This window comes from Ornithodoros turicata, chromosome 8 (assembly GCF_037126465.1).
Source record: "Ornithodoros turicata isolate Travis chromosome 8, ASM3712646v1, whole genome shotgun sequence".
Taxonomy (NCBI): Eukaryota; Metazoa; Arthropoda; class Arachnida; order Ixodida; family Argasidae; genus Ornithodoros; species Ornithodoros turicata.
The window spans coordinates 30,008,590-30,036,569 of NC_088208.1; the positions used below are offsets into that span (position 1 = coordinate 30,008,590).

At 44.2% G+C, this 27,980-nt stretch overlaps 3 protein-coding genes across 5 annotated transcripts in view; all 3 read left to right on the plus strand.

Annotated features, from left to right (window-relative positions):
* Window positions 1-714: 714 nt before the first annotated feature.
* On the plus strand, window positions 715-11,646 carry LOC135366908 (TSC22 domain family protein 2-like). Of its 2 annotated transcripts, XM_064599895.1 has the most exons (4): window positions 715-2,532; window positions 6,601-6,681; window positions 9,026-9,077; window positions 10,309-11,646. In XM_064599895.1, exons 1-4 carry the CDS (start codon window positions 1,424-1,426, stop codon window positions 10,534-10,536), a joined length of 1,470 nt encoding a protein of 489 aa, XP_064455965.1. In that variant the 5' UTR covers window positions 715-1,423; the 3' UTR covers window positions 10,537-11,646. The 2 variants fall into 2 exon arrangements, with proteins under 2 accessions (XP_064455965.1, XP_064455966.1); XM_064599896.1 differs by lacking the exon at window positions 6,601-6,681 and having other exon boundaries at window positions 763-2,532.
* A 1,435-nt stretch (window positions 11,647-13,081) lies between these two features.
* Window positions 13,082-15,618, plus strand: LOC135366132 (heparan-sulfate 6-O-sulfotransferase 2-like). The gene is made up of 2 exons (XM_064598785.1): window positions 13,082-13,757; window positions 13,872-15,618. Exons 1-2 carry the CDS (start codon window positions 13,225-13,227, stop codon window positions 14,569-14,571), a joined length of 1,233 nt encoding a protein of 410 aa, XP_064454855.1. The 5' UTR covers window positions 13,082-13,224; the 3' UTR covers window positions 14,572-15,618.
* Window positions 15,619-16,296: 678 nt separating this feature from the next.
* Window positions 16,297-27,980, plus strand: part of LOC135366910 (protein unc-80 homolog) — a 44,451-nt gene continuing 32,767 nt past the window's right edge. For both annotated transcript variants that reach the window (XM_064599897.1, XM_064599898.1), the window contains exons 1-10: window positions 16,297-16,549; window positions 18,307-18,355; window positions 18,446-18,466; window positions 18,549-18,628; window positions 19,066-19,303; window positions 19,723-19,975; window positions 21,362-21,459; window positions 23,114-23,215; window positions 24,669-24,856; window positions 24,923-25,124. In XM_064599897.1, coding sequence (XP_064455967.1) covers window positions 16,458-16,549; window positions 18,307-18,355; window positions 18,446-18,466; window positions 18,549-18,628; window positions 19,066-19,303; window positions 19,723-19,975; window positions 21,362-21,459; window positions 23,114-23,215; window positions 24,669-24,856; window positions 24,923-25,124 — 1,323 coding nt within the window. In that variant the 5' untranslated portion in view covers window positions 16,297-16,457. The remainder of the gene's footprint in view (window positions 16,550-18,306; window positions 18,356-18,445; window positions 18,467-18,548; window positions 18,629-19,065; window positions 19,304-19,722; window positions 19,976-21,361; window positions 21,460-23,113; window positions 23,216-24,668; window positions 24,857-24,922; window positions 25,125-27,980) is intronic.

Sequence of the window (27,980 nt, forward strand, 5' to 3'; positions counted from 1 at the left end):
ACTTCGTGGAGAGGAACTTTGTTTATTGCTGCTTTGTTTGTGTAGAATGATTCTGAGGAGCCCAGAAATTCATTTGTGAATAAACGTTCATGCACATTTTCACATTCTACTTGATGTCAAGATATGACAAGTCCCTAACAGTTGTGAAAAAGTTTGTCATTGACAATGCAAGAAGCAGTACCTGGATGATCGGCGCTGGATAAATAGTTCAGTACTGGTGAGCATGCTCACCCTTATGCCATTCACACAATAAGATATCTACATTAGTTCACCCGTGCTTTTGTATTTTGGATGTATAAATGCAGCCTAACAAGTGAAAAAAAAAAAAAAAACTTCATTTTGCAGCTTACACCTTTTCCTGTTGTACACTTGCAGATTTTAACAATTTTTGATTTGCCTAAACATACCAAAATCTGCCAGACGCTGGTAGTGAAAAAGAGATTGAAAAAAGACGAAGTAGAAACAAATGAGCTTGATATTTTTTTTTAACCGCACAAGACTCGAGCAACCTCGAGCTGTTCGGTTTTTCAACGTCAAATCCCAAACACTTCGGCCTGTGAACGCCTTCGGTTCCCGTGTGCGACTGAAGCGGCAGCGGTTATGACGCAACAACCAATGAGCTTGCAGCTAGAGGTAATGTCGTAATTCTATTGGACCTCGCCCTTCATGCAAACGACTTGATCAACTAGCAACTAGTCTTCAAGTGCCCTGCATAACGCATGTTGTAGCGCATAGCCGCGACAATGCGCATATTATTTTAACGGGAACACTTGAGCAGAACGCTATCTTACATGTGCAGCTTTCGCAATTTGTGTGACAGCTAGCGCCAGTTTTCCAACTAGTGTTTGTTCTGTTTCGTAACATGCAGTCCTCGACGTTCGTAAGCAAGGAACTGTAGGCAAGTTATTGGGTGTTCCAATGCTTTAACACATGTCTGGTGATTTGTCGATAAGCAATATAATTTACGCTCGCTCCGATTGCAATTTAGATACAGCGCGGATAGCAGTTATGCGGGAATATATTTCTTAAACTTCTAAGTTTATAATGCTGTCCGAACGCGCTTTTGCGAAGGTCGTGTTAACTTTTGGCACATTGTTGCGCAGTGTGGGTATTTCATATATCAGTTGAAATTTTCTGTTGGATTGGTGGCGCAGTTGCCGTTCCGTTCCCGTCGTGCATTGCTGCATATGGTCGCCATTTTTGTCTAGGAGTCGGCTAGGCGAAGGCATCACGAGGGGCTCCTCACGTTAGATGGTTGTCTAGAATATTTTGAGCCAGTGGCGATCGATACTGGTATTTGAGAATGGACGCTAATTATAGTACAAGGTATAAACTTTGAAGTTATCCGTCCGAGATAGGATCTGTGAAAATATCCACTCGGAGGTGAAAAAAAGAAAAACACTCCCTCTGTCGGGAGGTAATCATGGCCGACAAAATCTGTGGTGATGGCATTGGGAACAGTACTGCGAGGTTGTACAGCAGCGACGTAGATTTAATCACACCATCAACAATGTATGGCAGCAGTCCGGGCGAACCAAGGACGTTAGTGCAAACCACGGACCCTGCCGGACCCAAAAAGAAGCCTACGTCGTTTCAGATCACCAGCGTCACTGTCCAAGGCTCCCGGCTGAGCAACGACGGTGGTGATGAAAGCGCCGACGACCTGGACGAGAGCCACACGGAGGATTTAAGTTCTGACATCCTGGATTGTTCTAAAACGACTGACGTCGAGAATGACCAGCTCTCGCCGACCGCGGAGAACGCAACAACGATTGCGACGGCAGTCGAGCCGCCGGCCGGTGCCCCCAACACCAGTGAACCTGTGGGTGTGTCGACCAGTTCTTTAACTAGTGTCACTATTCCGCCCGCGGTAGTGACCACTGGAGGCTCTCTAACAATAGTCACTAGTGCAAGTAACCCTAGCAGCAACACCGCCCATGAAGTGCCCATCAACCCAGACCATTGGCAGCGCCGGTTCAAAGTAGTGAAGATCGTCAGCTCCGAGCCGTTCGGACGAGGGCGGTGGTTATGCATGGATTTTGTGGATCCGCCTGCGATGCAGGGAGACTCGAAGCTTTCCGAGGAAAACCGCGAAACACGACATGACCTACCCCCCGCTGTATCCAACGAGGCTGTGGCCCACGTGTACGAGATCCCTATGGGACAGACGTACCCGACAAACAACCAGCAGGGTCCCCTGTACGGAATCATCTTGCCAGTCAGTCCCAAGGCGCAGGGAGCACCTCTGAGCGTTTTGCAGCCCGTGCCCGAGCAAGCAAAGGGCCAGTTGTCATCGGTGGCACATCATGCGGCGGACGGTGTGGGGATGAGTGGTGTTGCACCGGTGAACGTCCCAGCGTCGGTTCCCCCACCGGTTGTATGTTCCACTCCGGTTTCAGCGGCTGTGTCTGCTTCTGGTCCCGTCCCAGCGGTGACGGCCACTGGACAGCTGACGGTGCCGGCGTCAGAGCATGCAATGGAAGCTGTTCCAGAGAATGCCAACAAGTCGGCAACTGAAGAGGACTCTGAAAGGTGAGCGTGACAACTCAAAAAAATATATATTTATGCGATGCATGCGCTGCTGGTTCATGTGGGAATAGAGACACCAACCCCAATGTTTCATCAAACATAAACATGAATGGGTCCACCGAAGTGAGTGGGGTGAACATTAAAAGTGGGCACTCCGTACTCTAACACCAGAGGTAATGTCCTGCACATCAAGGTATTGTCCTGATTGGTACTTTGTTTACGTCACAATCCAATTAAGGGGCACCAAAAAAGAAAAATGAAAATCAAAGTTGTTTACTCCTCTATTTCTATTTGTATAAATTGGAAGTAAATTGGGGGGTTCCACACTGCCAAGACAAAGTGGCGTCACATGCAATTTTATTTAGATTCTCCTTTTATTCCATTGTGGGTTTCATCCCCTGTTGTCTGTGTTGCAGTGTGTTGCATACCATGCTAACCATGCTTCTAGGGAAAAATGCGCACCGCATGTGTCACATGGTGCTAATCTTATCCAGGCTCTAAGCAAATGTTTCATGCACAGCCTCTGACATTGCGAGTGGAGATGCAATCTTTGAGCGGCCAAAAATCTCCCTCTCCTATTTGCCCTGTTTACGTTGTCTGGGTCTTGTCTACCGTGCTAGACTGCATGGTGTTGTCATAGAGGGTGTTTTACAAGTGCCGTGGGGGTGCGCAATTTGAGGTCATACCTTAGAGCTGCTTACTGGTCAGGGTGTTTACAAACTGTGCTTCAGTAGAACATACGCAAGTACTTGCTAGCAGCACACAAAACTGCAACACAGGAAACATATTGAGGGAAAGCTAAAAATCGACATTGGCTCATGGCAGTTCTTTGCAAAAACACAAACAAGATCAAGATCGGTGCAAACAAGATCGGTGTTTTTTTTTAAATTTGATCTGGTGTTGCAAGACATTGAACAAAGCACTGAGTTTGTTGCACTGAAATAGGGTCCCAACATCCAGGTCCCAAATATATATTCAAATACAAAGCAATGTGTATCATCAATGCTGCAAAAGGGCACATCATTTTTCAAAATAAGTCTCTTACACTGTCTGTCAGTATTCTGTGTGGTATATTCAGTTTCGTGCAGACCTTGCCCGAGCTAATTTTCTACATTTCATTACAGATCTGTTTTTGAACGTGAGGGTGCTTTTCTTTTAGGTTGCCTGCCTGAGATAGATTCGAGAGACCATGCAAAACTAGCCAGAAAGAAAAGAGCAGTGTACAGTATGTTATTGCTTACATTGTACCATATACAGGGTGATTGCTCTAACGTGTCCAGAAATTTTATTTAAAGTGAGCGATAAAAGAGAAACTAGCGCTAGTTTTGAGCTACTTGACTAAGAAACAGGTGCTACTACAGGTTTTCCCAGCGATTTTAATCCAAGTGCCAGCTAAATTAATCCATGTGCCATGCAAACTCTATGGGGCATGGATTAATTTAGCTGGACTTGGATTAAAATTGCCAGGAAAACCTGTAGTGAAGCAGTACCTGTTTCTTACTCAAGTAGCAGAAAAGTACCACTTGCTTTTCTTTTATCGCTCGCTTTAAATATAATTTCTGGACACGTTAGAGCAAACACCCTGTATAGGTTTCAGATAACTACACACACACACAAAGTAAAATGACAGCGCATGCTTTGACACAACCAGAGTAGGGAAGGCAATATTCAAACTGCATTGCCATTATGTAATTGTTAACGAGTGCAAAAAATTTATATGCATAATGGTGGCACCCCGCTATGCAGCATGTGATTTACCTTTTACATTTTTAGGGATTTTACATTTATTTAGTGGACCAGCATATAGTGAAGTAAACCTGCGGCTTCAAAGTGTTGATACCCCAAATTGGTTGAAACCCCCACTGTATGAACCACCGATATAGTGAACTTTTTTGCTGGCCCGACCAACTTGAATATGAAGAGATTCTACTGTATAATCAAAATTCGTATATTGACACTTTTGACAACACTCAACTGGCACACGTTTTGTGGTGGTCCCGTTCCGGTAGATACTCTGGCGAAAGCTTTCGACACTGTGTATAGGCAAAAGAGCACTGAAGCGTGCGATTGGCTGGCTCTGTGCCCTTTCGAAAAGATGAAAATAATGAACTGTATGTTGTTCTGCAGACAATAGTTTTCATTGACCTTGAATGTCTCTGCAGGCATTGCAGCTCTTCCCCTTGCTTTGACTTTTGACATGTTTTTTAGGATAACGTGTCGTTTGCACTTCATGACCAGAGCTGTTATCCACTATGCCATAATAAGTCCTGTGTGCTGTAATGAAGTTTTATCAGTTGCTCGATGTTTAAAAGAAACCAAAGCAGCATACACCGCACACTAGTTTATACCACTTCATATTACAAACTGCGCCGAGAGTGATTCAGGGGTGCAAAGATCGTTAGAGGGACGTAGATGCAATCGTACACATCACTGGGTTGGAGCCCAGTACATATTTGCGGTACGCAACAGCAGCATCCCGCAGGCTTTCTTCTCTCCCTTCTTTGGTTGCTCGTCTCGCTTCACACACACAACCGCCCGTGCGTCACAAATTCAAAATATGAAAAAGAAAGGATGAGTTGTTCCTGTTTGTTACTGTACGCAGTTCTTTTTCTTTTTGCATGCAACATGATCTGACAGGGGTACTTAAACATCATTTGTCATGCTTGCCCATGCCTATGGAATTGGTGCTTAGCAAACACAGGTTAGAGTAGTTCTTTTCCTTTTTTCCCCAAAAGGGAATATGCATGTCATCTGGCCTCAAATTAAGTACAGTGTGCAAGCCATTGCAGTTCGAATGACACAATATTTTATTTTTTTTTAATTATTATGTTTCCACATAAAGTGATGGAGCCTAGAGCAAAACTTGTCTCTAAAAAAAGATCTTGTAACTTTTTAGGGAAAGTAAACGAAGGGAATGTACAATACACTTGTTTTGAAAAAAAAAGAAAGGTGGTACCTGTCACGAGCGACAAAAAACTCTGGAAGGCGTGGTTTCTGTTCACAAGTGTTGGCATCCTCCAGAACATTCAACAGTTATTGGTCTGGGGGCATTGTAGTTTTTTCCCAGTTTACTCCTAATTAAAAAAGAAATCTGCCACCTGTTGCATACTGCACCAAAGGGTCCACAGGTGTAGCTCGTTTGCATGCTATGCTGTCACATAGATCTCCTTGTCGCTTCTTTTTTTTTTTTTTCAGACCACATTTAAAGAAGACACTAAGGAGTGCTGTACATTGCAGATATTTTTTAATTGTGCTTTTTTATTTTCATATTGTTTTTGCAAACTTGAAACAGGTACAGGACATCAAAGCATGAAAGTCAGTAAACATTGTTTCACATTAATGTAATGCATCACCTTTTCCTATGTTCATGATACAGTGCTAGCAAACAGTAGGTATGGCACCAAAGCAAATGTAAATCAATTTATTAATCAGTCAATGAAAATTGTTATTAAGGCTACTATTACTGTTTAGTATGTTTGTACTGATAGGTATATCATAGTGAAGATCACACGTTGTGACAATATTGCCAGGACGCAATCTCGACTATCTTCTCTCTGTGGTCTGTCTGCCTTTGATTACTTCCTACGAGTCACACAGTGAAGGCCTTGGGGGCATGTGGGATTGGGTGTGACTGGGAATGATTCGAATGGGTTGTGACGTGATTAGTGCATATTTGTAACGAGTTGTTGGTTTCGTTCTGCAAGTCTCCGTTATTGCATAACCTTGCGCCTATCGCTGAAGCTCTACGCTGTTTCTCGAGGTTGTCTGCTTTCGGAAAGTGTCTCAGGGTTGTCTACCCATTCGCTGTGTTTTGATCCTGTATCATCACTGTCCTGCACTGTCTGGCTTTGGCTGCGGTTGGTCCGGCTCCTCTTTGTGTGGCTTCCATGAATGTCAGTTTTTTCTAACCACCTCTGCTTCTACGCATTTTCTCCGTTAAAACCAGCTCGTGCAAAGGTTGTCGCTCCTCTTCCACTTGTTACGCTTTGCCTTTGTCTTCCAACTTCTACTGACAGGAGGGTTAGATATTCCTCCCTGCTGATTATCGTTTCTTCTGATGCCTGCATCAAGGTACACTGGCCCTTCTGGATGTGACGGCAGGTTTCCTCTTAGAGGGCGTACCCACAAGTCGAAGGTTCATGATTTCTTCCTGTAAGTATCCAGACTGCACGGTGTGGATCAGTCGAGGTATCCTAGTAAGCTATGCAGCTGCAAGTAAATAAGGAGCACTGGCATTTTCTATGAAAGAGGGATTTTGTTTTCTTGTGGAAAACCTGCATCCCCACTGAACAACTTCTATGTTTGCTGTTTGTATTTGATAAGTTTGGTGACCGTGGAGGTAGCAAACAAGCCCTTCAAGTCCAAGGACATCAGCAAGGCTGATAGCACTTGACAGTATGTAGTAGAATACAAATATTTACGTAGAGATTTTTTTTTTCTCAACGTGTTGTGAGGCTGTTGTGTGTTAGCATTCTGAGTCAGTCGTACTTTGGCAGTTGTTCAGGTGTTCTTATCTGAGGACGAACAGAAAAGCTACTTGTCGGACTGCAAGTGTTGTGGTGGCACCTTCGTTTTTCTGAATTTATATAGAGCGTAATTTTTTTGTGTGGAAATGCATTTTTGTGCAACCTCGAGGTATGCGATGTGCACTCCTCCGGGGCTTGGCATTTTCCAGAGAAAATTTCATAGGTTTTGAAACCACGTAACTCTGTTTCAAAATCAGTAGTGAGCAACTTCTACGGGTAATTAACTCATTGCATTGACCTGGACGAAGGAAAGGTAGTGGACACCTTACGTTGAGACATCTACTTCTATTACTTCATTTGTATTATAGTCCTCCTAGTTAAGCCACTGTAGTTAAGTTCATGTAGAGAGCCTGCAGTGTTATTGAGTAGGTATAAATATACACAACTAGTAATTTAAAAAAATATAAGAAAAAAGACTCTGAGTATTATCCCGACAAAAACGCACTGCCAATCGGACATTGCTTGTGGCAATATAGTACATTCGTGAAAAAATACGTGTGACAAATAATTACACAATCGTCAGCTGCCTTTTGACCATGTGTCCACAAGCCCATTCAGTTGCTTCGTTCTCCGGCCCCCTTTTAGCCACAGCAAAAACACGGATGACGTCACAGGCGCCAATGTGGTATGCGATCGGCCAAGGTCGTGTTGTCTGCTATGCCCACTTCGTACGCGACAAGTGACATCGCGATCCATTTGCCAAAAATTGCGTAATTCTTCACTTCATTATAAAAATATCTGCGCCCAGATGCTAGAGTGTGCCATAATAATACAGATGTTCGCTATTTAATGTTTCGATTACGGTTGCCATGATCGAGCTGCACTACGGACGATTGCAGAAGCACACAACATGCCCTCTTGCTGTTTTTGTTTACTCGTGAGGCTCATAGCGCTCAAAGGGACTCTGCTCTCTCCATCTCCCCTTTCCTCAGATAAACTTGTCCGTGCGCGAGCAAGTGGCTCTGTGGAGAAATATCTTTCGTGCTTGTGTTGTTGTATCTCTCCTGCAGTCGTCATGCATCGTTCATTGCGGAGCAGATGTGCGCCGAGTGTTTGTCGCGAACCTGCATCGGAGGTCCATATGGAAGCCTTCGTAAAAAGAGGACTCATTCTCGAACCCAGGCGACTTCCGAAAGAGAAGGAGAAGCGGAGATCCTCTGCGCTTACGGGAACCGGATCGAACCGGTGCAACACAGCGGCAGTAAAGGGGCCCGCGATATTTCTCACCCCGTGCAACTATTTCGGGGTCATGCTTGTATCATCCTCTTTTCTTTATTGTGCAACCTTCGATTATTTTGGATACCGATAACGAAAGGCTGCTTCCCTGCAAATGCCGAGGTAAAAGGGAGCCGTGATTTCAGGGGGTTGCCGTCGCTTTCCACACCATATGAGTCGAAGTGAGATTGTCGTAGCGGCGCGATATTCGGCGCTCGGACATCAGGCGGCCACAAATTCTGTGTACACCATTGTCAGAGGTATCGTTGGGTAAGCCGTCCGTATATTGTACGTCCTGTGTTTTGTGTTGGTGTTGCTGCGTACGAATCAGTGGTTACCCTTCTTGAGGTACAATATCGAGCACCGTCAAAACGTGAATGCGGAAACATTGCTCTCGGGCAGTGTGCACACGTTTTACGATGGTCCACTGCGACCTGTTTGACGTGCAGACCTTTTATAGCACGTCGTAATCAGATGTTACGTAACAGTGCCTCTATAACTGGCGCTTCCTTTTCGGGAACGCTCCTGCAGAGGCACTGCACACCTGCTTTTTTTATTTGTGTGTGACAATGTTTACTCACGTTGTTTGTCGATACGTTTCTTGTTGCGCATAACTTCGTTGGGAATGAATGTATACAACAACTTAGAAACTGCTCGTATGTCGTCTGTCTGTTATAAAGTGGAGCGTTTGACGAAACCGTATATCTTTGTGCAGAGTGATTTTCAGTCTTATGAATTCTTTTTCTGTGTCGCAGCACATCAGCCGGTAGCACAGTGGCAATTGATAACAAGATTGAGCAAGCTATGGTAAGTTAAAAAATTCAGGTACACTCTCTCTTCACTCTCACTTCACAGCATGCTTCACAGCATAGCACCGAAGCACGTAGAGCAAGTGAAGTGATTGCGTCCAGCAATCTTAGGAATTTTTAGCATGAATTCTGAGCTGTTTACATTGACAACGTGCTGTTTCCCGTGCAGTGTGCTCCTTTTAACCACACAGGTTAATCTGATAAAATTGCTGCATGACGTTAGCTCTAGGCTGTGTTTACACAGGGTGTTTGCTCTAACGTGTCCAGAAATTGTATTTAAAGCGAGCGATAAAAGAGAAACGAGCGCTGCTTTTCAGCTACTTGGCAAAGAAACAGGTGCTACTAGTGAAGCAGTACCTGTTTCGTACGCAAGTAGCAGAAAAGTACCACTTGCTTTTCTTTTATCGCTCGCTTTAGATATAATTTCTGGACGCGTTAGAGCAAACACCCCGTGTAATTTATATCCAGTGAGAACTGTTATTAGATCTTCTTTGTTGAGTAGTATGCATCTATCTTTTACTTATAAATTCCTACAAGAATTCAACAACTTTTAGTGTATGTGCATCCAATATGAAATAATTGTTGCGTCAAATTCAATTGCTTTACTGAGGCATAGGGTATGCATAGGGTTCTTCATTTTTGGGTTTTATGATTTTTCAAATTCGGGGAGGGGGTGGGGAATCTGGCGCTATTTACACACGAGAACTCGGGGAGGAATCGGGCGTTACGATCTCTGTTTGATATGTCATCGGGGAATTTTTGGATGAAACGAGAGGCATATGAAACAAGCCACGGCGGTGACACTGGGACGAGAAAGAAGAATATTTATGTTTCCGCTCGAAACTGGGGCAGTGAATGACCGCAGTATTCAAACACTTGTCTGAGCTCCACAAAAGCTCGTCTTTTTTCACCCGCAGGAGGGGATTGTAAAAGGCGCACAAATAGGTCGTCACAAATAGCCTCCCTTTGCTGACATTATAATTCACTTTTCCCAACGGTTTACCCAGAACAACAAGTTGACGGACCGCAAGGATTTCGGGTAGATAATCGGCTTTTACTTGCATTCTCGAAAACTATCGCGAAAACGGGGAAACTATCGGGGGAAACTATCGCGAAAAATCGGGTTTTACCCCCGAAAACGAAGAACCCCAGGTGTGCCCCATCCTTGTACCCCCGAGTAACGTCACTTCTGCTCCGATTTTCGACCCGTTTCACTTTCACTCCTCCAGGACCTGGTGAAGAGCCACTTGATGTTTGCCGTACGCGAGGAGGTGGACGTGCTCAAGGAGAAGATTACGGAACTACTGGACCGCATCTCCCAGCTGGAATACGAGAACGGGATCCTGCGGGCCCACGCAACGCCCGAGACGCTCAGCAGACTCTCGCAGCCGCCCCAGCAGCCTCAGCAGCAGCTACCTCAACAGGCAGTGCAGCAGCAACAACAGCAGCCGACATAGCCGAGACCCCCTACTGTACATAGAGGACACTGTTAGAAGTGGAGGAGGAGCAGAGTGTGAGAGCGATGCGCCCTAGGTGTATATAGATGCAACTTTGAAAATGAACCGGAGTGTGTGTGTGTGTGGCAGGAAAATGGACGTGGCAGGAAAATGGACGTGGCATGCATAAAAACTTTGGTGACCCCCCTACGTTCCCGTCATCTATCAAGTTCTGCTTCCCTCTCCCTTTTTTAAAAAAGAAAAAGAAACAAGCGTCGCCTGTTTGTCGTTCAGTCTCTTTTTTTTTCTTCTTCTTTTCCCCTTTGTCGACCACCTGCAGTGCTTCTTTTTTTCTTCTTCCAAAGGTACTATTCTGGTCACACGTTGTCTTCAATTGCAGTGTTTTCGAGTATGCTCAAAAGAAAAGTGAAATGGTGGGATAATATAGATGATTGTTTTTTTCTGTTACAGTGCTGCTGTCTAGTTTCTTCACATGTCTCATGTTTTTAAGGTATTAGTGAAGTTAAAAAGCGTGTTGTTCAGTCAGCAATGCAGTGTCGGATTTACGCTCTACAAGAGAAAGTGCTCGAGTGGACTCTCTTATTAGAGGTGCAATGGAGACAGCCAAGTGTTGTGGCCTCTGGGGAACTTCTTGAGTAAGTTCTCGTGGGACTCATAGCCTTGCTCAAAGTGCCAGAAAATATGGAGTTCCTCAGAGAAACCTCAGAGGAGTTTTTCCTCGGTGCTTCCGCAGTGCTTTCGGGGGTTCCTTCTTGCACTTTTTGCTTGTTTTTTGAGCGTAGAGGTACAGTTTCTAGTCCTGCTCAGGCTAGCTGTTGCGCGTGGGAAGCGTTCTTTTGCGAAAATCGGTTGCAAGTGTCGTGAACAGAGCTGCAGATGTACGAGCGACTGAGAAAGCTGGACTCTCTCGGCTTTAACGATAGTAGGAATGTATTTAGTCTGGTTGGCAGTTTTGTCTATGTCATCGTATTTTTTGACGAGGAGGGAGCAGCGCGGAAGAATCGCTCTCTTGGAGGGACTGTGCATTACCCCCCCTTTGATGCAAGATGCAACCTGTATTTTTGTATGTATGCAGGCAACTTCCACATTACACTCATTTGTCCTGAAGGACATCCAAGCTCGGAATTGACTCTCTTTTGGCCTAAGATTTCTCGTCTCAGATTCCCTGCTGGTCACGTGGGGGTCCTGCAGGGAAGAGGAAAGTTCGCTTTCAAAACATGACTTGGCATTGGCATGTGCTCCATTTGCAAAAAAAAAAAAAAAAAAGAATATATAAGAAAGGGGCTGGGGCATTTCTTAATGTGATAAATAGTTGTTCCTATGTAGTGCCACAGTTTTAGACCTGTCGTTTCCTGCTTTATATCCTCAGCAGCTTTGGTAGTTTTAAGTCAGTTTTAAATAAAACATATGCGGCGAGGCACTAATATGCAAATTATTTTCTGTTTGTGGTGTTGAGTGGTTACAGCAACGAAAGCTTTTTAGTTTTTAATGCACGCAGAACAGACCATTGGAATATTAAGGATCCTAACACCACTTTTCTTTTCCTGCAGTTAAGAATTAGTGTCATCATATGTAACCAAGCACAGAAATTTGTGTTTAGTTTGTAGATATGTTTGCAAAGATGGGTAACTTATAAAAATATTCTGTATTTAGAATTCCTAGGAGCTGAGAAATAAATCGCCTTATCTTTGTCTAAACACGTGTTGGGCTCGGGAGCATTTCATGTAAAAATGATTCGCTGTTGAGCCTGCCAATTTTCCTCTCGTAAAACCTCCGAATGCAAATACTTAATTTGATATGCAAGTCTTAGAAGAAAGGAAGGCATGGTACCATATTTGGCTGCACAGAATATGCAAGCTTTGTACCCAAAATTTTGAAGTGCTTCAGAATATGCCACTCCAAGGCTAGGAGTGGCTTGGTGTACCCCCAATAACATTTCTTTGGGATGAAGCAGCACATGAAAGACAAAGTGGCCATCAAAAATTGACTCAAAGGGTAAAGAAGGTAAGTCTATATACTAATAAAAACATAAGGTCTATGAAGGTGGATCCAATGTCTCCAGTTCTCCCCTCCCTCCATCGGATCTTCAACGGGAGAAAAATTTAGTGAAATGCACTTGCAGTGGACGGATGGGTAGCTGTACCTATTGAAATTTCTGTCGGAAGTTATGTTAATGAACATTTTAACTAACTTGGGTACTGGAAACTCACTGTGCATTTGAACTCCGACAATTTTGTTGTCCTGACGTCAGGCAGATACGGCCTTGTAAGCGTCACAGAAATAAAATTTGGGTGCTGACTCGTTTGTCGAACCACAGCAAAAGACAACCTTAAATTCTGCCATTAAGTGTCCCGCATAATTCGTCTAGCGCGACAGCAGAACCCTCTGGAATGGCATTGATTGACTGAATTGATGGATGGATTGGAATGATGGAACAGCGATTGACGATTGACTGCGTAGAGATTGACTGGATGCGATTGGATAATATGTGCTTAATTGTGCTATAGACTATCCAATCCTAGCCGGGTTGCAGTTCGTGACGTCAGAAGTCAGAACAACAACACAATGGCGGAAGTTTGCCAGTGTGTTTTGTGTTTGTCATTGCTCCAACTGCCCTGTGTCAGGGAACGGTCAAATGTCGTCTAAAAGGTAAAGTGCTCCAGGGAATGAATTCTGGACACGTGTGGCATGCACGGAGTATCGAGCAGCTTCTCAGGGACGTTCTGCCGAACACTTGCAGCTGGCAGTGTATCCATATCAGTGTTCGTTTTCATCCTGTTTTGTTACTTCAATGAAACTTCGTCCCCTCAAAATGGGCACCACTGGCTGAGATTGAAGTCTGCTGGGAGCTCAGTTCGCTCCCCTGACTCACAGAGCACGTATTTGTCTCGTCAGCGGAGCTTGAATGCAGACGACGGAAACTCCAGTAACCTAATCAAGTTTGACATAACAGCTTCCGATGTCATCGTATTCCTGCAAATACAAAACGCGGGAGCGAACTTCTTCGAACGCCATTTAATTCGGGACTTAAATTTGGAGCAGCCGTGCAGCTGTTGGCGCCAAAAAATATGTCGCTGCTACAGGCCAGGAACGAGGACTACCTGGTTGTTCAGCCGGTACACCTTGGGCTGGAAATGTGGTGTCCATCCAGACTGGACCGAGTTGACGAACTGCGTGGACCGAGTCCTCGACGAAGACGAAGGACGCCCTGTTAAGCGACGGTATTGTATTTTGAAATGCTCGCATTGCAGTTGAAATCCTCCAGAAATCTGTGCTGCTTTGCCGAGCTTACTTATCGGAATATATTGCAACTAAATAATCTGATTTGTTCGCAGGTACTTCTACATAACAGTACTTCGCGATCCGGTTACCCGTTTTCGCAGCGAGTGGCACCGTTTCCGACAGAACCGTGGCTGGCACGGCAGTCGTCCCCACAGGTCGCGCTGCTCAAGCGGCATCGCGTCGGACGCACTCACGCAGCCCTGCTTTGATGGTCGCCATCCTACCAACGTCACATGGGACGAATTTTTATCCTGCTCCACCAACCCCGCCCTGAACCGTCAAACCCGCATGCTTGCAAACCTTGGTCTCATAGACGCTTGCTCCGAAACGGCGTCCGGGGTCATGAGACCCGAGGATCGAGACCTCGTGCTCTTGTCGAGTGCTAAGCTGAACCTGCAGAAGATGGCATTCTTTGGGCTTGCCGAGTTTCCCAAGCTTTCTCAGAGCATGTTCGAAGCCACTTTTAACCTGAGCTTTAAGAGGCGAGCACGTTCGCGAAATTTTTTACGTGGACGGAGGTACGGGAAGAAGTTCATGGAGGAGAAGATGCCCGGGCAGGTCGAGAGAGTCACCGCAGCGAATAGCCTCGATGTTGAGCTGTACAATCATGCGAAGGAGTTGTTGTTCTCCAGGTTCGAGAAGGTAAAAGGGAAGGACCCGGAATTGTCCGAGGACGAGAGGGAGGTCATGGAGCCGTACAGCGGCGAGGATTGGGCTGATGAGGAGGACTTGTCGGATTTGGTTGCGGAATAAGGACTAGCCAAAATAATTTCATCCGCAGCAGTGCCATGATGTCCCCATAATGCTGTTCAAGAGTTTCCTATCATGAATGCGACTACTGTTGGGTGAGAGGGGGATATCTCTCGTAGCATCCTGATGAGTGTATTTATGTTATATCCCTAAGTGGAGACAAATGCATTTGATGGTTAGTGCTGCTCCAGTATAAGTTCCACTCATACCAACATTTTTATTGAGCATTAGAGTCGTGCCATCGTCCGCTATTTACAAAGAAAATTCAGTTGCTATTTTGATGTTCCGTTCAACTTGCCTTACGTTGCCTTACATTTGTTAGTTGTTGCTTTTACTTGTAATATGTTTTAATTTGTGTCAGCTTCAGTATTTTGCTGAAGAATGTTGTCACTCGTAAGCTATTAATGGATGCTGGAAAATTATGGTGGCAGTTCATGCGGTGCCGTCAGTTACCCAATGGGAAGCTGTATGAGAAGCATAAGTAATTTTATGTGTAAACCGCTATACAGCTGGGAGTCCTATGCAGCTGAATCTTAGTTGTGCCATCTTTTTGTTTGACCAGTACGTACTTGTTTATTCGATGGCAGACATGTGCTACGTATCGGTTGTTCATATCTACCATGTCAGCAGTACTTGTGTTTAGCTAGAATGGCAGCAAGCAGAATGAGAAATGTATATATTTTTCTGATATGAGAAGTGATACAGCCAAGCAATTGCCTTGGTTGCACCAATGTCCAAAGACGTTCTCAGGTCAAGATTTATATCCCACGCTTTTTATGTGCAGTGCAGAACACTTTATACGAAGCATCATGTATCTGCATGTTTGTTATACACAAATGGTATCCATTTGAAGCTACACATTCTTTTTCATAAAAAGACCAGTTGTTAAGAGAAGAGTCTGTTCTGGTATAAGCATGGTTATCGATGTCCTTGCCTGGTACATGATCAGGCACAGAACATGAGCTCGGTGGTCCTCTGCTTATTTCTTGTTCTCCCATGCCAGTAATGTTTTGATGTAGTTGTGCACGAGAAAATATACGTGGAAACATATGGGTGCTGTGTATCTTTCATGCAACCGATTACGGTACCTCATAGTGATGGAAACAGGGCAGTGGCGTACCCAGAAAGGGGGTATTAGGAGTTCACCCCTTCCCCCCGAAATCGTATCTTTGGTAGTACATTTTGGAGGGGGAAACGAGGAGGAAATCCTCCTCCCCCTTAGAACCCCTCCCCATGTATTTTTCTGGCTACACCACTGAAACAGGAGGTGCATTCTTTTCACTTGCACTGGATTGCATTACCTTGGACTCCACGCAAGATGGGTTTTTGGGAGCTGCCCTTTCCAGCTGAAAGGAACTTTATTGGTAATGCCTTTCCTTTCAACAGGAAAGTGCAGCACGCAAATAACACAGTTCAAATCTGGTGCAGACAGGTGCAAGCGAAAAGAATGCATCTAGGGTGGTGTAATCCCACCCATGCGCGAATCATTTAGGTTCGGTTTCGATAGGAAGTGCTACTGCTGCCTCAAATGCTTCTTCGCTCTTGCGTGTTGTGCCTTGCAGACAAAATTACTGCAGTTAATCTTGTTTCCGTTTACATAGTTTGGATTCGGAACGAGGCATACTTCGTCAGTAAAAGGTACAGCGCAATGACCAGTTGGTTGCTGCATGGCTGGCCACCCTGAGGCTTCGGGAAGAGAAAGGGGAGAGAGGGAAGGAGGTGTTTTTGGGAGACGATGGATGGAGATAGGTGATGCGGAAGCAAATCATCCTCCTTCGGATGTTTCTCAGTCCCGGTTCCTTATTCCACCCATTAGTTACTTTCAGTGTCACTAATTAGTTGACAGAGTTCATTACGAATCGAGTCAAATTTCGTACGAACGGTGCGAAATGCCGAAGCGGAAGCTGGAAGACGACCAAAACGAACCCGATGAGCTGTCAGTGCCTCTCCCAATACAGACGTTTCTTTGGCGACAGACTAGGTAAGTACGTAGACACGGACAGTGATAGAGTATTAAAAGTAACTAGCTCTGGGTCAAGTGTAGAACTAAACGCTCCACGCACTGTTTCATGCGCGGCTCGCGTCTCTGGCAGGCTCTTGACGAAGTGCGTAGGCGTCTGATGTTTGCTCTTTCCAATATGGTTTTACTTTTCTGGTCTTCCCACCAAAATGCCTACAGCGATATCAGTAGACGTATTTTCACAGTACTCCCTTCTGTTTGACATCCACACATAAATAGTGAATACATATATAATTGTCACCGACCCCGAAGAGCTCAAGCACGAGTCTCTGCTCCATCTGCTACTTCCTTGTTTCTCTGGTTTCTCCACATCGGCGATTTTTTTTTTCTGTTTGCTTGTGAATGACAAAATAAAATAAAAATGAAGGCTTTGCAACAGGAATCCTTGTCTGTTCTTGCCTGGCTGATTTTCAGTCACAAATAGTTTGCTTGAACAGAGCGAGATGCATTGTGATACGCAGTTAGAATATGGCGTTCATAGTCATGAAACTCTTTTGCAGGAGCTCTACATTCAAAAAATGTTTAAGTATATGATCCACCAAGTAAACTATAGTGAGGGTATATAAATCTCCACTAAGATGCCAAAAATATTTTAATCTAAACCAGGAATCGACTCAAAGTCAATCCCTGCTCCATCAGATCCCACCCCTCCAGAGTCCTCAGAAAGTAGACGAAACAAAATTGTTCGAAGCGATGGGTTTAACATATTAAAAACGATGCTTTTAAGATGCTGACAAAAAGAGACAGAGTCTGGACGATGCTGAAATTTCAGCTAGCAACACTTATTTGGGTAAGGTTGCTTACGTACACTTGAAAATGGGTCTTGGTGCGTCGTTGTCATGCACTTGACAAAGCTTGCGCTACAGCCAAGGAATTCTTCACAGCTGTCATGTTGCTTGGATCACGGGCTATGCTTTCATTCGAGATATCACCATTTTGGAAGATAGTAGAGATATCATCATTCAGGGCTCCACATATGCACGTGCAATGCCTTGTTGGTTTCTCTTGCTCTTTTTTCAGTTGGTTTCGTGGAAGTATGGGGAGCAACTTAGCAGAGAGGACTCTGGAGGGCAAAGCTTTTAAGAGAGGGCATCCCTCACTCTTGAATTGAGGCATCTGCCAGTTTCTCCTATATACTCCCTACTGCATCCTATATATATGGGGTAGTTGGTATCCTATCCTATATATCCTATAGCTCCTATATCCTATATACCGGGTGTCTCAGTTAAATCCCCAGGCTAAATAATTCTTGAACGAGTGCACCAATCGACAAACTTTATTTTTTACAAGTATCTGTCCGATACCACATACAAGTTGCGCACTGTGTGAATGAGTGGGAGGCGCTTATTATTTAAATAAAAATTCAGATGTGTTTCATTACAAAACAAAAAAACTTCTAAAGCAGGGCGCTGTCGGCATTAAAATTGGTGCTACCCCTTTTTGGGTCCGTCAGTTAACCCTTTAAGGAAAAATCTGCCACCGAAGCGGGTCATTTGTTGCTGTAACTAATTGGTTTCGGTTTACATATTTTGTCGCGTCTGGTCGCAGTGAAGTGCAAAAGGATATGACCACTGGGACCCCAACCTTTTCTATACTTTTTTGAGGTTGTGTCAGATGCCATTATTATATGGGATGATGATCACCTGATTGATGACAGTTGTTAAAGTGTACATTCAACGTATAGTGTACTTAAACATTTTCTTTCGTTGATTGTGCAGTCCATTCATACGTCCCAAGATTGGAAAATCCCACGATGCCTCTGCGATGGTGAGATTATTTTGCTAAGACCTGTGGTTTGGTGGGGCCTGATATGTCGAGAGGTTAGAAAGTGACATTTCTCTTTCAATACCTTTTCAGGAACAAAGAGAGGCTTGCAAGGTCGGTCGACAGTGTACCAGACAAATTTCTTGCATACGTATTTGTTACATTATCCCATATCCCTTTCTTCTTTTTTTTTCAGTCTTTTGAAAAAGTATTGGTACAAAATATTCAATTTGGCCTATCACCCAGCCTGACAGTTGCCATCAAGAGCATTCGACGGTAGGTTTTTACTCTTTACTCTCTTTTACTTTTACTAACTTGTGTTTCCTACATGCATCTGCGTAGCTGTGTTGCAGTTAAACTTTGTTATAATATTTATTTTTCCCCCTCTCCCCCAACGCCAGGAAAAAATCCTGGCGGCACCCATGCTACCAGGGGTTTTTTTCATAACACGTACTTCTTCTGTTACACCGCTAGTAAATGCGCTTTCTAGAATTAATTTCAAAGCCTCACCGATGAGTCGACAGATCTACAAAATGGTGGGATATGGTATTGACAATGTACTAGAGGAAAGCTTTTTTTTCTTTTCATTTCTTATAATTTATCGGAACAAATCTAGAAGCTGAAAATTTCTTGATATAATTTTAAAGCACCCTATGCATCGGTGACGAAAATTTCAGCGTCTGTTGACTTCAGGTTCTCACATTTCTTTCAAGATGGCACTTGGTGCAGGCAGCGCTGCCCCATGTCATGCACTGCTGTGCAGCCCTGCTTTACGCTCGCAAGGAAAGTTGCCTGGAGAAATTAGGAGCAGCGGAAACCAAGCTTCTGTATACTCTTCACTGGAGCCTTCTGGATGCTACAGAGGAATGTACAGAATCAGATGGAAAGGGAAATACACCTTCTTTCAATTCCCCAGGGGTCAAGGGCATCTTTCCCATCACTGTTATACAAGTAAGAAAAGCCATGTGCACGTAATAAGCCTTGTTAAACAGCAGGTTAAACCTGCTTTCATCCCCTAACTTGCGTTGTCATCTCCATCTGAGATTCGAGAATATACCCTATTTTGCAGCCTCTAAAGTAAAACCCGATTAAAAAAAACAAAACGGAAAACATTATACCCGAAAGCACAAGGGCCTACGCATAATTGTAGCTTGAAAATAGCTCCACCTCAACACTTAAATAGGCACGTACAGCTGTTCACGCGTCACTCTGGTGATGGATTCCGACACACCATTTTTAAACTGTTTCTAAGTGTTGTGTATGCCGGTGTGTATCGACTGTAATAAACATAGTTGTAGCACAGAAAAAGACGGATATCTTTATGTATTAGAAACACCCTGCTCCTTTGGTTTCTTTCGTTTGTTTTTTAGGTATTCGTCTACCTGTTTGCACCGCTGATCCCTTTCCTGAAACAATCAGACTTCATGGGCAGTTTTCGCTTGGAAAATGGGATCAGGATCTGGGAACCCCTCTGGGAGTACCGTCACCCAGCAGTGCCCTGCTTCACAGCACCAGTGCAGCCCCACAAGGCCCTTTTGCGAACTCGTGGCGACGTGGACCATCGTCGCCATCAGTACGGAGACGTCTTCCTAGGGGGCGCACCTGCTAAGATCAGGAGAGGAGGTCTGTCGGAATGTCTTCTGTCGAACGTGTCGTGTTCTGAGTACTAACACAGAAAGCATTTGCCATGTACTTAGGGAGTCACATTTTCCAGGTTAAACCCGATTCCGCCCGGTTATTCCCCTCCAAACTGACCTCTGACCAATTCGGGTTAAACCCGATTTCTCCCCGCAATTTCAGTCACTATGAAATCCTCAAGTGACGTTTCCACTGGGGACGAACAGTAATACACTGTAAGAATGGGTCATTTATGTTCCCAGCAATACACCCATGTGTGTCAACACTGTCTATGCCGTCGGGGTAATATTACTGGTCACGATCCCGCAAAAAAAAAAAAAAAGAGGAAGAGAGAGAGAGATTAGGAAAGGACCTAATAGACAAGAGGAGAAACAAAAACACCCGATAACACCCGAAGGCATATTTATCTCCCGATTTCTCACCAAATTAGCGATTTAAAAATGGAGCCCGATTTTCACCCCCCGAATCTGAGAAAGGCATTTAACCCGAAAATGTCACTCCCTACATATACTAGACTGGTGCATCCATGGTCAGCGTCTGCATCAATATGACTTTTCTACGATGTACACAAGCACAGTTGCGACGTCACTTTTGATGGATCGCAATCCAGTGGCTAGGCACCCGTTAAAAGACACATAATAGTAGTTTCTTGTTTAGGTCATGACTATTATTTGTGAGTGATGCTGTGGCAGTTGAAGCCATGTTTTGCCAGCCCACCTAGAGAGAGAAAGCCTGCTTACTCATCGACATGCCGTAACAACTAAGAGTAAACCAATCAGGATCGTGTTTCCAATGGCCGTAGCCAATCACGAGCGTGCTTTCAGCGGTCATAGCCATGGGGACGAGCCATGAGCAGCCACTGTCGTCTGCGGGTAACGAACGTCCCCGCGTACTAAATGGGAAAACAAAATCACGCGCAAAGTGGTCTCATATTTTTCTCAGAACCGATTTTCTGGAAATTGTGTTGCACATTGTTCTTGAATTTGCAGAACGGCAAATCACAGTAGCAGACGAATTCTGCCACGTAGCGAAGGAGGGAGAAGATGCGTTAAGGAGGCCTGTTCTAAACATATGTTCTGCACCCTAGAACCTAGAGTAGAACCAAGACCCTCCCGACTGTCAATCAGGGTACTGGATACACCACATCGCCTAATTCTCGTTACAAGCCTGTTTAGTTTTGGCCGTTGGTACTGTGTATCCATTCATGCTACCTCCATGCAAAGTGCAATCACACTTGCTCATGTACTTACCTACATACTTACCATCTACAGCGTAGTATTTCTACCTTCATATAACAAAGCTGTGGGCTTGCACGCATCTGTGCTCACCTGTGTGTGTTGTGTGATTTAGTGTTTCTACTTAATTCTGCAGAGGTATCAAAAACAAGCGCTGATGAAAACGACCTACTCGATCGCACATCTCCTGACCCCACCATTGCCAGCCGCACCTCTTCAGCCTCTGCGCTCATCGTAAGTGCCAACAAGAATTCAGCATTTTTGTCCTTTTTTTTGTGGTAAACTTTGAAGAGCTCTTCCTGAGGATTTGCCTTCATTGAGACAATTTATGGGTACTGGGCTTTGCTCTACAGGTTTTCCCGGCAATTTTAATCCAAGTGCTAGCTCAATTAATCCATGTGCCATGCAAACTTTATGGGCCATGGATTAATCTAGCTGGCACTTGGATTAAAATCGCCGGGAAAACCTGTAGATGTGCGCCTTAGTTTATTCCAAAAACTGATGAAGAGCCAACCTCTTGGGAAAGTCTGTAGAACATATTTTATTTCTGTATTTATGTACTCTCGAGGTCAAGGGGAGCAGTACAAAGGGGTGTGGTAAGTGCAGAACATAAAAAACGTGTGTGGCATTAGAAATATGAAAGAAATACATGATTTAAATATGAAGATAATCACATAAGCACGTTTTGAACTCTTTGATATCAGTGATTGATGTGATAGATACGGGAAGACCGTTCCGCTCGGGCTATTTTGAGGTGCAAAACAAATTGTGAAATGGCTTTGTTAAGCATGTGATGGAATTCCTACTTTCTGCCTATGATCAGTGTGGGAAGAAATGTATACTATTGACTATGATATTAGAGGCTCCCAAGGTAACTACATGTTTTTCACTTATACTTGATGCTTCCGTAACATTTAATCCTTATACTATGGAATTTAAGCCTCATGCCGCCGCGTTTAGTCCTTATTCTGTAACATTTAATCCCTGTGCTGCCGCTTTTAATCCTTATGCAGTGGAACTTAATCCTCCATTCTCAGGTTCTCTCTTCATTTTCTCTTTCCACTACATGGAATAGTATAAGACTATACCTGCATGATTTATGACCTTTTATGACTATTTCTTTGTTTACAGCTACAAATGGACTTTTTCTGCCTACGACTACGCTATACTATACACTGCAGTGAGATAGTATACGGCATCCTCCATGATATATGACCTGTTATGGCAATTTATTCTCTACAGCTACAAATTGACCTTTTGCGACTATGATTACTCTATGACCACCAGCTCTATGGCTTAGTGGCACTGTTTATAGCTGTAAAAAAGGAAATAGTCATAGCAGGTCATAAATCATGTGGGTAGTCTTATACTATAATATGTTGTGGAAAGAGGAAAAGAAAAGAGGACTCGAGAATTTATGATTAAATGCCATGGCATACGGATTAGAAGTGGCAGCACAATGATCAAATGTCACAGAACAAGGATTAAATCCCACGGTATAAGGATTAGAAGTGGCGGCGTGAGGAATAAATTTCATGGTATAAGGATTAAATGTTACAGAACCACAGGAAAATTATGAAAAAGAATTTTGTGAAATAAGCAGAGACGAGTAACTTTATGATGGACGGAAAGTTCAGGAAGGTTAAGGCCATGTTTCATGGATGTGGCACTGGCAGTGCGACTGTAGTTCCCAAGTATGAAAAACGTATAAAAGAGGTATCAAGTATCTGCAAAATACTTTTATAACAAGGCTAGGCATAGCTAAGGACATGGTTAAGTCTGCCAGAAGCCTATGGGAAAAAGTTTGAAAAAGAGTGTCATTGGCTAAATCTGCACTGATAAATATGTTTTGAAAGTTGGCGTAATTTATGTTGCTCACACATGACAGAAGGACGGAGCAGATTCAGATATCAACACATCATTTACGAGGGAGGTTGATGCCAAGCTGGCCTCATCAGAAGGCTGCTATTCAAGCCCTTCAAAATCTCAGGTTGGTGATGTTAACACATTCTTTTAGTATAATTAACCATGCAGTCAGGCAATATCAATGTGGCGACTACAGTTTTTCCCATCGTATTTAATCTTCGTGCCCCCACTTTTAATCCGTGTACCATAGAATTTAATCCTCATGCCACTACCACCACCACTTTAATCCATGTACCTGGATGTAAGTTCTTGCATCCTTCATGCATTCAAATAATGGGTTTATAAACAATAATCAAGTAATATCATCATGGAAGTTCACTTACTACACACCGTCCGAGGGTGGACATCTTATTGTATGATTAAATTAGTGATTAGTGTTTTTTAAAAATGTACATGCCCTCACTGTGTTGCATTTATTGACCGTTGGATTACTATTAAGCATTTATAGGAGACAGCTTTGGTTGATCACATGATTGATCCATGAAATTCATCAAAAGGGCTGGCACGAGGATTAAATTCCACGGTACAGGGATTAAAAGTGGCAGATGTGAAAAGTGGCAGTGGATTAAACTACAACAGGGAAAACTTGTAGAATATCAAGACAAAAGAAGAATGTGCCCTGGCTGCCGAGCATCTCTTTTTCCTCTTTACATTTGGACTGCATAATGAAATCTCCCGAGTACCACTTAATGTTTTCTGACAATTTTATGTATCATTGTCAGTAATATGCCATTATTATTCAGGTCAAATTTGAAACTCCACTGCATAATTCCTTATATGTAGCCTTATAGGGCAGCACGATCTATATTTCACTGCATTTACCTATTTCAAGATAACAAAGCTATGCTTTCTCAGTTCGTGATACATCAGTGTTCCTCAGTTGCACTCGGTTAACACAAAGAGTCCTGCATCTTAGGGTTCAACCAGGTAAAACCCGTTCGTAAACTCCAATTTGCATCATCATCGCTTAGGGTAAGGCCCTTAAAAAGAACTTGCCAAAAACAAAAATTTGAAATACCAGAAGAAGCACGTTTTTTAAAATTTCTATCCGAAAATCTGTTTTTCCACATGACATCACCCTGCTTCACCCCATTTTACAGCTCCACAAATAAAGCCTGATTCGCTCCCCTGATTAAGAAAAAAAAACATGTAAAACCCAAACATGCAAGGGCCTATACTAATGTGTTAGTCTATGTTAATAAATTAATCATAATAAATTGATTGTCAATCAATATCTCCCCTTAATGATATACCCCCTTCTTCATTGCCCCCACTACCAACCTTCCCGAACCGAACTCTCCGAGTCTCTTAGTCAGCTGGACTCTCGCCCCTTCTCCCTGTCCAAATTGCTTGGTCCCTGGCCCCATCCAGCCCAGCAACGATCTGCGCTCAAAGCTCTTTCGACATTTCTGGACACCATCGGACTTCGATCGTTTTTTTGTGAAGGGGCTCGTTATTTTATTCCCCACATCCCCACTCTCCATCTCAAAATAAAGTTGTTGTTGTTGTTTATACAGGGAGAATCAACAACAAAGTCGTGTGGGGAGAGAAGTGCAGATCAAGAAAACCTGGGTGGCATCAAGCAGGGGACACACGTGGAGGCCACCCTGGCGACTTATCTGGATGTCTCAGTACTTCGTTGCCTCTTCATTTCCCAATGGCTAGAAGAAGGAGTTCATTGGGCCCTGCAGTTCCTCCTACACAGGTATACAAAAACGATACTTTTCGTGCCATCTTTTCTTGAAACTCAGCTCGCCCTTCCATCCCGCAGGCTGCGGGGCATTGCGGAGGAGCAGTCTCGCGAAGTCCGTCCCCGCAAGCGAAGCAGCTCTCTACCCGTCCCTAGGGCAGAACCCCTCCCACAACAGTCTCCCAAAAGACGTTTGGCGGCTGCAGTCTCCCTGGGTCCGGGCCCACCGTCCACTCCTCGATTTTCACCGAGTCAGCCGCCTAGTCATCATGCCAGCATGCAGGTTGGAGATGCTGCTGTCCTACTTCAGTGTACCGTCGCCGACCGATTTTTCGGACCCGAATTTTTTGTACACGCTCGATTATTCGAACTCGTTCGCGGAACAGCCGCGTGTCCCATAGAATTAATGTAGAAGAACGTCAAAAATTTCGGACGCCGCGCAGCCCCGTCTCTCGATATTTCGGGCTCTGTTTGCCCAACCAGCGAATTTCTCTCTTGGGGTGACGGAAAATATTGATATAATCAGAAATTTGTATCAAAAGAAATCAACCAAATAAAATATTGAGGAAAAAAAAAAGGCAATGATTGTTCATTTTTCAGTCCTCTGAGCAGAAGAGGTCTCTCGTGATGCTTCTACGTCTTCGTTTTGGCCAATGGCTTTATTAAAAAGACCCAGTACGTCCTCCCAGCCCGCGAGTCGTGCGACAGCGCTGTAAAGCGAGCTTCACCTAAAGCGCATATGCGTTAGGTGAAGCCGAGCACACTTGATGACGGCGGCGCTTCTGTCAGTGTACACCGACGAAATGTCGTTACGGGAATTAGAAGCTGATGTTATCAGGCGGAGCTGGAAGCACGTTAGGCAAGCATCGACAATTTTTTCCAGCCTGCTATAGTGCTTAGTAAAGTTTATTTTGAAGCAAAATTTGTTTTTTCGGACTCCTCGATTATTCAGACTTTTGCGCGATCTCCGCCGAGTCCGAAAAATCGGGCAGCGACTGTAATTAGGGCCCAGTGTTTTAGGGTAAAACCCGAAAAAAACCCCAGACTGACTTGACAATGTGCCTGTTCAGCCACCAATATGGGCACTGCCGAATGCTAAGCACTGCACATTCAGCATGGCTGTTTGGTACTGTATTTGCTGGTAAGATGGGCTTCAGGGAGATGGGCTTCAGAAAGATGGGCTTCAGGTGAATAATATTGTTTCACCAGACTTTTATTGTTATAGCTGCCTCAAATGAAAGAGTAAATAAATAAATAAATAATGCAGTACAGTCTCGATGATACGAAACTCACAGGGTAGCGGAAAACATTCGTATCGCAAGAATTACACTAAAACAAAAATTTAGGCAAGAAAGTAGGCAATGACTGTTCATTTTTGATTACTGTCAGTGAAAGAGGTCGGTCGTAACGATCTTCTCTCTTCGTTTATGGCCAATGCTGCCGAAATTTGCGAGACGATTCAAAAGGCCCAGCACGTGCTTTCCAAGCGAGCTTCTCCTAAAGCACGCGTGCGTTAGGTGAAGCCGCCTTGCAGAATGCTGATGCGTAATGTCGCCAAAAGTTATCCTGATATGTTCGTTCCATGTGATCTGGTCGTTGTTTTCCTAAGCCAGTGCGATGTCACACAGCTTCACGGTTTATTGTTGCCAGGGGAGTAAAAAGGTCAAAACAGAGATAAGGTTCCGTGCCGCGTTATCCCTTTGATCTTATCTCCTCCACCAAAGGGAGTGTCCATTGCTTGTATTGCGCACCATGATGTAGGGAATTCGTGGTGAAGATCTCTCTCCCTTTTCCAAAGAAGGAGCAGCATGTGCCTCGTGACATGAGAGCGTCACGGGGCAACGACCTCTGTCGCATCCTCGGCTCGCTCGTATCATCTATAAAGGCATGATAACACGTCCTTGCCGTAATGTGACACGATAAAACGTTGACATCTTGACATAAAACGTTGACACGATCTTGACACGATAAAATGTTGCGTAAACGCAACGTTTTGACGCTGGGGATAGTGCGTCCCATGCCTTCCACCCTCTCGGCTGCTGAGTCACCTCCTTCCGTTGGTGATCCCTCCCTCTCTTCCACTACTGTGGTCGTCCAACATGATTCCGTGGTGCGTAACAAAAGAACCCCGGTTCGGATAGAAATCCGGTTTTACCCGAATCACTAAACGTGCGATTCGGGGGCGAAGTTCGGAGAAGAATCGGGTAAAACCCAAAAGCCTCAGACCCTACACACAAGGCATCACCAACGTGATTTTGCTACTTTTTAATTATAATTAAAAAGTATAATAAAAAGTTGAATTTGGCCACTTTTTAATTTAGGTATAAGGTTAATTATATTTTGGTAACTATATATGCTCATTATAATTTCATACGCCATGTCCTGAAGCGTATACGAAGTGGGGAGTCAAGTCCTGAAGATCAAATAAGCAAGATACAGAAGCCGACACTGAAGATTTTTGTTTAAGTTTAATTTGTACAAGCTTTCGCATGGAGGTCCACGCTTCCTCAGGTACCAAGGAAGGTACCAGGTACCTGAGGAAGCGTACCCTTCGTAACTGAGGAAGTGTGGACCTCCACGCGAAAGCTTGTACAAATTAAACTTAAACAAAAATCTTCAGTGTTGGCTTCTGGATTTTGTTACATGTCCTGAAGGAAACAGATAACCGAGAGGGACTTCCCTTTTGCAAATACCGTATTTGTCTGCATATAATGCGAACCCGCGTATAATGCGAAGTCGCTTTTCAGTTATCACCCATAAGAAAAACACGATTGAGTGACAAATTTATTGAACACGAATTTATCCGCCCACAAGCGAACAGTGATGCCCGCTGCTGACGCCAAAGGCGAATGTTCGACTCGTTCACGTCGTACTTCCTCGACAGCGTCAATAGCGTCGTTCAACCAACGCACATGTCGGGAGAGCTAACACAACTGTAGAACGCAGCACACGTGGAACGGAGTGACTCACGTTCCTTTGGCGCCTTCTTCTCTCAGACGTTTCGTTGTCACGTGACGCACTGCTTGCGCTGCCGTAGACCAATCACCGTGGGGCAGGGAAGAGCAGATAGGAGAAGGAGCAGGGGAGCAGGTTCATGGTTACGGTGTTTATTTCGTATGAGATAACAGTCCTCGGATAC

Bases quoted from the DNA above. Each gene is read 5' to 3' on its own strand.
- LOC135366132 (XM_064598785.1), top strand. From the start codon at position 13,225: ATGCACGGAGTATCGAGCAGCTTCTCAGGGACGTTCTGCCGAACACTT. The intron at 13,758-13,871 runs GTATTGTATTTT...ATTTGTTCGCAG, and splicing joins GGACGCCCTGTTAAGCGACG to GTACTTCTACATAACAGTAC.
- LOC135366908 (XM_064599895.1), top strand. From the start codon at position 1,424: ATGGCCGACAAAATCTGTGGTGATGGCATTGGGAACAGTACTGCGAGG. The intron at 2,533-6,600 runs GTGAGCGTGACA...GCCTGCATCAAG, and splicing joins ACTGAAGAGGACTCTGAAAG to GTACACTGGCCCTTCTGGAT. The intron at 6,682-9,025 runs GTAAGTATCCAG...TCTGTGTCGCAG, and splicing joins AAGGTTCATGATTTCTTCCT to CACATCAGCCGGTAGCACAG.